We start from the raw sequence: 10002 nt of genomic DNA, 5'->3' as shown, positions 1-10002 counted from the left end.
TAATTTGTTGATATGCTTCTTTTCATTTGAATATGATTATCACATATTTTACAGTTTAGAAATACATAGGACTTAAGAGTAAAGTGTTAAGCTAGATTTTAGACTAGACGAATAAACAATATTATATTAGATTGCCTGGGATTGATGGAGCCCCGATGGTTAACCGGGCGAAACTCGAACATCCGAGTCAGCAAAAAGAAAAGAAAAGAAATATATATATATATATATATATATGTAGGGGATAAAGAAAATTAGTCATAATTACAGATTTTTCAGTCAAAATTGATTTTTTTTTTTCTGAGGAATTTGAAATTATGAATTATTTTATTCAGTAGCCGATCCTTATTTTCGTAATTAGGAGCTGAGATTTCTTGAAGCTACATCATTAATTAATTAAGGAAAACTTGTTTTGGCCGAAATTTTGATCGGAATTTGGTCTGGGAGTCACATCGCTTATTTTTGGATTAGGTGAGGGGCACTCTGCCAAATTTCATAGGTCGGGGGGCAAACCTAATTTCACCTCATAAGTCGGGAGGCAAAGTACATTTAACCCTTTTTATTATTTACTCACTAAGTAGTTCCTGAATCAATGATTAAATAAATTAAACCATCACCTTTTCTCTTCTTTTTCCTCCTTTTTCCCTATTTATTTTCCATATAACAAACTAATTAATAATGCTAGCTATAGTAGTGTGTGTTTGTTAGGACTTAAAATTAAGTGTTGAAATTTTAAGGTTGCGTTTGATTTCATAGTAGGATTTTAAAATCAGATTTTGATTTTGATTTTGAGTGGAATAAATGGGGACCACCCTTTGACTTTGTATGAGTTATGTTGTTTTGTTGAGGAAAAAGTGGTATAAATGGGGCCCACTTTTTGACTTTGTATGAGTTATTTTGTTTTGTAATGGGTAGAGTTAAGTTAGAATTGTGATTTTAAAATTGCATCCACAATCCAAACAGGCCCTAAGTACTTAATGGAATAAGTGCTTAATAAAATAAATCAATCTTGTCGAGGTTGCTGTAACCTATGTCGTCTCCCCTCTCAACGACCCTCTTCCCAATCCCAGACAACCTTTTATTTTAGATTCTTCAACTTGCCTTTTATGTGAAATTAAATTACTCTAAAAAAAGTCGTCACATTAGCATTCCGTCCAATTTTTGACGGAATATTGACGGTGTGCTGTGCGTTGAAAAAATTAATTCCTTCGTACTGTATTATGAAATTATTTGATTTTGTGCTGCAGTGTGAAAATCAGAAAAAATTCATATCGTGTGGTGTTATTTTTTCTTAATTAAATAATAGAATTGCCCTAAAACGTTCACTTCCATAAGACATTGTACCTCGTCCAATTAACTTTGGATACTCTTTTAGCAAACTGTACTTCTGGTCTGTGGGCTAACTGAATTTCGGTTTCGACTACAAAGATGGAAGAAGGGCAAGAAAGAAATTTAAATAGAATATTGTCTTAATACCACTGAATTTCAAAATGAGAAACGGAAATTATTAATATGGAAATTCAGATAGAGGACGATGATGATGTATAATACCTCTATTGGGTTGCTGGGCGAGGCATCTCGACAGAAGGAGATGAAACTTGGTCCACCATGGATCCGATGTAGATTTCTTTTGAAAACAATGGTATCTTACTAAAATTACCATCGAATATCCTTTTGTCGAAATTCTATCAGTATTATACGGCATGTCCGCTAATCGTACCAAGTTCTTTGAATGAATCTACGTTAATTCATGTATGATATATTTGATCCATGAAAAACACATAGTTAATTCACATGCATAAAGTAAAACCGATTCCGTGGATTTACAAGACATAATAGCCCAAGTATCTTCATGTCTGCTGGCAGCATTTATAATAGACATAGGAGTATATGAAATCCCATGCTAAAAAATTGAGTTGAAAAATCTTTCATTTCAGGTCGAGGGACGAATGATTTGTACCGAACGTTCGGAGTAAAATTCTTTTACCGAGCAACTATTTTTAATTTTGATTTTAAGAAGTTATGAAATCTGTCAAATCACAATAGCTCTGCCCCATTGCTCCACTATCCTTCTGCACTACTAGACACACTAGCTGAGCTTAGCATTAATTTTATCTCCTTTTTTTAATAAAGGAAAAATTGACTACTGATCTTCAATTGACATTTGATTTGACATCATTGTTGGGTTTGCCGGTGGACTAGGTGGTACCATACCATTAATATTAGGTTTCCTATCCTCATCTTGAGACTCCATTGACCCAAACAAAAGCCTTCCCGAACATTCAATTATCTCGATCGATGTCGGTGCAAATGTCGATATCATGTCGAAATATCTCCCATCTTGATTGGATGATTGATTATTTACCTCTGCAGAGTTCATGTGGGCTTCTTTAATTTCGAATCTTGCATGTCTTGTACCCTCTAGAGGTGACTAATTTAAATTACTCAAATAACAAAGATAGGGCTTTAAGTTCGAATTCTGATTATAGATGGAAATAGCTTATATCGACTCACATGAACCTTGATCTAGACGTCGAGAAATAAAATTTTGAGGTTGATGTGAATATGCGAAAGGATTACAAAGTCGTGGTGATGATCTAAACTATGGTATGGTAGAAGAAATACCAAAAACATAGAGTAAAGTATCATTTTGGTACATACGGTTTACCGTGACTGTCAATTTGGTAATCAAAGAAATTCTTCCACTAAAATGGTACATGAACTTCGATTTCGTCTATCAAGAGGGTCAATCATTATATTTGACAGACAAAAATCTGACATGATATCCTACGTGGCTTAATGGCATCATAAAAAATAAAATAAAAAGTCATGAAAAAAAAAAGATGTAGTACAAGACCTCTTTTTTTAAAAAATAATTATTTGAAAGAAAAAGGAGTGAGACAGACAAGGAGAGCGTCGATGAAGCTCCCTGTTGGCGACCTTATGCCTAGGCGAGGTCACCGAAGGAGTTCGACCACTCCCACGACCTTGCCTGGGCGTGGGGCCGCCAACAAGTGAGCCCCACTAGAGCTCCCCCCTCTTTTGTCACATTCGGTCTGTGACAAAGAGAGGACAACTCAACTGGGGTTCCTCGCCTGGCGATTGCAGTCCAAGGCGAGTTCGCCGATGGGGAGCCCCCTTCGGGACTCTCCCATCTGCTTCCTCTCCCTTCGAAGGGATCCCCCTCTATTATTATTTTTAAATAAAAACATGGTCCAAATAATATCATATCAAGCTATTCATTTTGAAAAAACATTTTGACTCGTTTTGGGGCGCATGGTCCAAAACGACGTCATATCAAATTACCCTGTTTTTTATATATAAGAAAAACATTGTAAATTGACATCGTTTGGGCAATGTGGCCTAAAACGACGTTATTTTTAATTTTTAGGGGGAAAAAAGGCTAGAGGGGGAGCCCCCACCGAGCTCTCCTCTCTCTATCACAAACCGAATGTGGGGGGAGCTTGGGTGGTGCTCCTCACTGACGACCCCACGCCCAGGCAAGTTCGCTAGAAGGATCCTATTGTCCCTCTCACTTCTTTTTTTCTTTAAATAATCATTTTTTTAAAAGGGCCCTATACTGAATCGTTTAAGTCCTTATATTTTATTTTATTATTTTTCTGAAGCCGTTAAGTTACGTAGAATGCCACGTCAAATTTCCATCCGTCACATTTATGATTGACCATTTTGATAGACGGAATCGAAGTTCATGTACCACTTTGATGGCAAAATTTCTTTGATGACCAAATTGACTGCTTCGGTAAACTTCATGTACCAAAATGATAGTTTATTAAAAAAATATAAAAGGCAAAAGCCCCATATGCACATTCTTCGAATTTCCAGAGAGCTGAAGACAAGATATGGGCATCCTTTGCTGTCAATGCAAAATTTCACTGCGTCAAGCAAAGCAATACATGTGCCCATATGGAGGTCACATCAAACATTATCATCTCAGCGCTAAAAAAGAAAGGAAGCTGCAACTGGGCCAGGTACGAGCCACGAGCATACAAACAATGTGCATGATTGCGGAGCTGACAGTCTCAAACTTCCTAGAGCCCCATCGAGCATCGGTTTCAGGCTCGACCTAGTCTGAAGATCTTACTCGTAAAGGTTAAGCAAAACTAGAGTTTGGCATTGGCTAAGCAAGCCAATGCAACATCTCGCTCATGGTCAAGTGATCAGCTTGCTTTAGTATAATATGCAGACTCAGGCGCCCATGAGCAATTTGAGGAAAGCATCGTCAAACTTGTAACACGGATATTTTTCACTGCATTTGATTTGTAAATAATATTTTAAAATTAATTTTTAAAGAATTAGTGTAGAGAATTTATTAATTATAGAATTGTATTATAATAAAGTACTATAAATGTCTATGTATGAAACCCACACTTTGACTTTATATGAATTATTTTATTTTGTTGTAGGTAGAGTTAAGTTAAAATAAGATTTTAAAATCTTACTTATAAAACAAACGAGCCTTCAAATTGCCCGGGAATAACCCATTAGTAGCTTGGCTTGGCTCACCTGCGTCATTCAGAAATCCTTTATATCCTCACAGCATCGTATCCTCGCTGCATCAATGGCCTAAGCAGTCTAGCTAGCTAGCAGGAGCTTGATAACTACAAAAAAATTATGAATTTTTGGAATATTTCTGAACAGATGGAGCCCCAACCATGATAGACAACTTCAAAATTTTCTTTTGGCCCGGGCTTTGTATGTTGGAGATGTGATTTGACGTTCTATAAATGGATATCTGAGCAAAGAAAATCCTTCAACTTGCATCCCCCAAGTTCCCATCTTCAACCATATCGTCTCCACCGTCAACAGCCCCTCCAGCCCCAGCTTTAGCTGCTTCTCCATCAGGATCAGCGATTGGTTGTGGATCGCCATCTGCTATAGCTCCTTCCGGCTGGTCAGCATCTTGAATCTCTGGCTGCGCTGGAGGAGGTGGCAAAGTTTCAGAGACCATCTCTGCAAGCTCTTCAGCTGCGGCTTCACCCAAACGAGTGTCACAATTCTCCACAATCTGCACAAACTTTTAATGAGAAATTAAGGGAAAAAGAATAACCCAGGGAAGACTAATACCCTTTTAGGTTGTCACTTCTCATAATGGATAGAAAAGTTCTATACACTAGCATTCCAGTCCTCATTGCCAAACATGTCACTGCATCTTTTAAATTGATATACCAGGCTGAAAGAAGCTCATTGCAGAAAGATTAACCAGAATTAGGGTACAACAGCGCTATCAACCTCGATCCTTTTCTTGCCTATAAACAAGAAAAATAATTAGTAAAATGACCAATAAGGCAATCCTACTGGTCTCCTCCGCCTCATCCATCCACAGGGAGTATCTTAAAAGGAGAAACTGAAAAGTTATCATGGAACTCGTCACAAAACAAAAAAACGAGGACTTTAGAGATACTCCAAAGAAGGTTACTGTAAAAAACTTCCAGAACTATTATCAGTCGAAAAATCATAACATATTTCAGCAAGCAAGTCGTTTGCCTTTTGATAATCAACGAACTAAGAGTCAGTGTAAACTGCCCATAGCAGGAGCTTAATACTTGACAATTCAAGGGCTATAACTGACCATCAAACAGTGAACAAATATTAAAGAAAGAAACTCATTAATTTTATTTAAAAATTCTTCAAGCTCCACCCAAACTTGACAAAATAAAGATAGGGGAAAAATGAAATTAAACTCACCGTGAAAATTCCAACAGGTAATGGAGGTCTGATGTTTATTATGTTAAGCACTTCCGCCTTTGCAAGGTTGTATGTCTTGACCTTTTGCACAAAGTCAGTCACACGCTCTCTTGTCTGATCGCATGCAGCAGTCTCGACCAAATACTCAAAAACCTAATTGCAAGAACTGGAATCAGATGGAAAACTTACATTGCATTTCAAACTGAAAGAATGAAGCTACTCTTGCAGTTTCATAGACTGCAAAACAACCTTATACTCTGATGGGGTAACTGTGACGGCAACCTCCTTGGAAGCCCCTCTTGACCGCAGATAGTCCAGTAACTCAAAATTTGTAAGAGGACCATCATTGGCTTTTATTCTGCGGAGTGATTGTGATTAATGAGCATATCAGACTAAAGAGAATAACAACTGAGCCTGATTAAAATTTTTCGGAACCCATATATACAGACAACATTAAAACAGAGGAGAGAAAGCTTTAAGAAAAAGAAATGGAAAGGATGACCTTCGATGAGGACATACATTTTCATATTCGAAAAATAAGGAGCCTGATTTGATCCACTCTTCTCAAAAAGGTTCGGTTGGATATACGCACTGCAAAGGTACAAGCTCTACTGCACAGGCAAGTGATTTGAGTCAGAGAAGAAGATGATGACCACTCAGTAAACTTAAACAGAAAATTACAGGAATAGACATACATATAGAGAAAACAAGCATCGACAAGCAGATACAATATGAGCTCTCAACGGACATGAGCAAGAACTGGGCATTGAACTGTTGCCACTCCACTCAAAAACCAATTACATCAACTTCGCACAACGATGCAGTCAAATCAGTGACCGATCACAGAATGCAACCCCAAGAACATTAGCAACAGTCATCGTCCTTCGGAGACTTCTCGTGGCAACATGATTCAATCATTGCAGATGAAGAATAAAGATACTGAATCCCTATCTAACCCTGCAGAAGCTCTAACTCCATTGAAATTTGGAAGTTTCGAAAAAGTCATTTGCGAATCTTAAAATGAAACAAAAGCAAGTAGTCCTATATCCTCGTCAGAGCATCATGAAACCATAATCGCCAATCATTGAGAAGTCAACCCTATATGAGACAAGTTCTTAAATTCAAGATCCTGATCCTACCTGGGCGCCTATCTTATTAAGTCCCAGAACCGAACCGAACCGAACCTAGGTGGTTCCAGTTATCAAATTTTGAACATGTTGCTTCTATTAAAAGAATGGAAGGTCCTGTTTGGTACGCCGACGTGGAATGGAATCGAATGGAATGAACATTTCATCCCTCCGCTCTATTTTCTCATTTTGTTGTCTTTTCTGTGAGTTGGAAAGGGCATTCCCTCATGATAACATTTTTTTTTTCCGAATGAACATTCCCTCAAAAAAGATAAAAGTAATGGTCAGTACCTCATATCAACTACCTTTTGTATATGTATCATATATTTTCTTTGAACTTCATATATCCAAGAATACATTTAGAATGATATCTCGGTAAATAAGTCCAACATTATAATTATATTCCTTTGTATTGTAATGTTCAACAAAAAAATCGAAACTTTCCTCATAATAACATTACATTTCATTCTATAAAACCCCTTTAATTTCTGCGTACCAAACGGGAAGATAATAATATGTCTTGGGAATGGAAAAACAACGAGAACTACAACAACAATATCACAATTCCAACATCATCAACAATAACTCAATAGCTATAAAAAAAAAAAAACTATGTGTATAAAACATACACAAAGAGCAATCATAAAAACTACATTATCTAAGGTGGCAGTTGGTGCATTACCATTTAACATTACTAGCAATCTAGATTTCCACTTAGATACTATGAACATTACATGTTTAGTATGGACCGGTAATCTTGCTAGAAATCCATATTACCTTGTTTGGAATCAAAGAGAGATCGACGGAAAACTTGTGTCTTTTAATGAAATACCCTCCAATAAAAGCCAGTATCTCTCATAACAGCTCGAAACACAAGATGACCAAGCCAATCAACCGTCAACTCATTGATGACCGGTGATCGCCTACCAGCAACGCCCAATTTCAGGCAACCAAACTTAACTAGTCCATGTAACATCGCAATAAGCATGCACGAGTCATAGTGAAATCACCAATTCGGACTCAATCAAATTATGTAATTCCAAAATCATAGTATGAGTCAGCCCATGCCCATGCAACCTCGTATCACCATCATATATGATATCAAAGTATGAATAAGAACATGCCCAAAATGATTCAGACACCAACGACAATGCCCAATATGAGGATACTTTAACAATTCAACTTGATATCACCATCATCATCATACATATACGGGAATGAAATCAACGACAAAGCGAGAATGAAATGGGCAGCCTCTAGATCCCATTGGTACCAGAGGTCATACCTGATTAAATTTGGCAGGAGTCTTGAGAGGGGCTGGAGGCGGAGACGGCACAGTGTAAAGGGCAGAGGGGCAGGAGCCGGCGACGACCAGGAAGCAGCGACGGGCCAGGAGGTCGGCAAGAGCGAATACGGGCAGGGGGCTGGGAAGGGGCGAATACGGGGAGGAGGCGGCGAAGGATCAGAGCCGGCGATGAGCAGAGGCGACCAGGGGGAGGGGCCGGCGTCAGAAACGTAGAAGAAACACGGAAGCAGCTAATCGCTGACAGGGAAACACCGAAGTAGCAGAGGATAGAGGAGGTCGGTCGGAGGAGCTCTGCCGCGGGCGGAGGGTGCCGCTAACGAAGGAAAAGGAGGGGGGATGGTCGGCGGTAGGGCCTTTAGAAGCCACGACTTGGGTCGCCCGCGACCCCATAGAGTCAGTGGTGGGTTTTGTTTGCAGAGCCAATGGAAAGGGTTTTGTTTGCAGGAATAATCCCTAACTGAACTCAATCCCCTACTTTGTACTTACTGCCTGACTTGATGAAGAAGACGAGGACGATGGGGGCAAGAAGGGGAAATGAGAGGGATTCGTTTCGCGGTCGGTCTGGTCCGAATCAGACCGACCGAACCAAAGTTCCTTTGAACGAGGTTGTACCATACTCACCGGTCCAAACAAAGAAATTGAACCAATCCGAACCAAACCGAATATTTCGGTTCAAGTTACCCCGTTTGGACCGCCCTACTTAACAGTGACCAACAGCCACCATCCACACTTCATGTGGCTTCTCGGCGACCGTGTTCCATTAAATTTAATAGGGTAAATTGATGCAGAAGTAAACATGATACAATTCAAGTTTGTTGGCTCCAACGGTTGAATATTCAGCCGGATCCCTTTCCCGTTACAAAACGTTATTATCTAAGTACGAAATAACTGATTGTTTTGTACATAACGTTATTCTCAAAAAATAAAAATATTTTATACGGGACGTAATGACTGAATATTCACCCGCTAAATTCAAGAATTTCCTTACAATTCAAAAGTAGGAGTATTTTCATGCACAGAAAAATGGTAAGGTTGTTGTTTTTTGTTATTTACCAAGTATAACATATTTTCCAAAATATTTGAACTATTAAAAAGATTTTAAAAAAAGGAGGAGGGGGGGTGGTGTGGTGCAGCTGGGGAGTGATAGAGGAGGTGATCAAGGCCCAACTTGAATACTGTCCTGCAGGTTAAGTTGCCAGCAACCTTCGTTAATGTCCTGTCTCTTTGCAAAAAGGAAAATTTTACAATGATATCTTTTAAAATTATTAGAAAAACTATTAGAGATGGAGAAACAAGGGTGCTGAGACTCAACACAAGTAGCCATCATCCGATGTAAGATTGTCGGGAGCTCATCTTGGGAAGCAATCTAAGAGAAGATCATGACAAGTGCACTGAGTGAAATCGCCTACAATTTTATTAAAATCTTGCGGGGGTCCACAACCTCAGCTAAAGTAAGGTAACCTACACCATCTATGTGAGATAACTGAGAGTTTGGAAGAATTCCGATTTCTCCCGTTGTTAGAGTAGTCTCGGGTGGATTTAGAATCCACTCTATTGCTCGTGATTATTCGCTCGTCTCGAAGATAATTGTGTAGCCGGATTAGAGCTCGAATCGAATCTTGCTGCTATCACAGTTACAATTAATGGCTGGAGGTAATCCTAAAACTCGCTTCCTCTATTAATCGTGCCCTCTGTATTCTGTGAGAATTTATAGTGTATCTCCCACATTTGGTATCAGAGCACGTCATCTCTGACTTGATATCGTTCTTTTCTTTTTGTTTGTGTTACAAGTTGCGCTGTTTGGGCTTCATTACCACTATAAACAATTAGGCTTAGGCCCATAGATTTTGATACTGAAGGAATAAG

General features: G+C 38.7%; 1 protein-coding gene across 2 annotated transcripts; it reads right to left on the bottom strand.

Moving 5' to 3' along the window:
* Window positions 1-4432: 4432 nt before the first annotated feature.
* LOC116208891 lies at window positions 4433-8635 on the bottom strand. Of its 2 annotated transcripts, none has more exons than XM_031542458.1 (5): window positions 8116-8635; window positions 6223-6314; window positions 5953-6061; window positions 5704-5856; window positions 4433-5023 (listed from the first exon to the last, which is right to left on the bottom strand). In XM_031542458.1, exons 2-5 carry the CDS (start codon window positions 6228-6230, stop codon window positions 4769-4771), a joined length of 525 nt encoding a protein of 174 aa, XP_031398318.1. In that variant the 5' UTR covers window positions 6231-6314; window positions 8116-8635; the 3' UTR covers window positions 4433-4768. The 2 variants fall into 2 exon arrangements, with proteins under 2 accessions (XP_031398318.1, XP_031398319.1); XM_031542459.1 differs by having other exon boundaries at window positions 6223-6311.
* Between the last annotated feature and the right edge of the window lie 1367 nt (window positions 8636-10002).

The sequence above is a fragment of the Punica granatum genome, chromosome 5, assembly GCF_007655135.1.
Source record: "Punica granatum isolate Tunisia-2019 chromosome 5, ASM765513v2, whole genome shotgun sequence".
Classification (NCBI taxonomy): Eukaryota; Viridiplantae; Streptophyta; class Magnoliopsida; order Myrtales; family Lythraceae; genus Punica; species Punica granatum.
Note: the sequence above shows the minus strand (reverse complement) of the source record. Positions and strands in the feature narration are given on the sequence as shown.

Coding starts and splice junctions, on each gene's coding strand:
- LOC116208891 (XM_031542458.1), bottom strand. Junction 5,857..5,952: donor TTACCCCATCAGAGTATAAG/GTTGTTTTGCAG, acceptor TCTTGCAATTAG/GTTTTTGAGTATTTGGTCGA. Junction 5,024..5,703: donor TACCTGTTGGAATTTTCACG/GTGAGTTTAATT, acceptor AAGTTTGTGCAG/ATTGTGGAGAATTGTGACAC.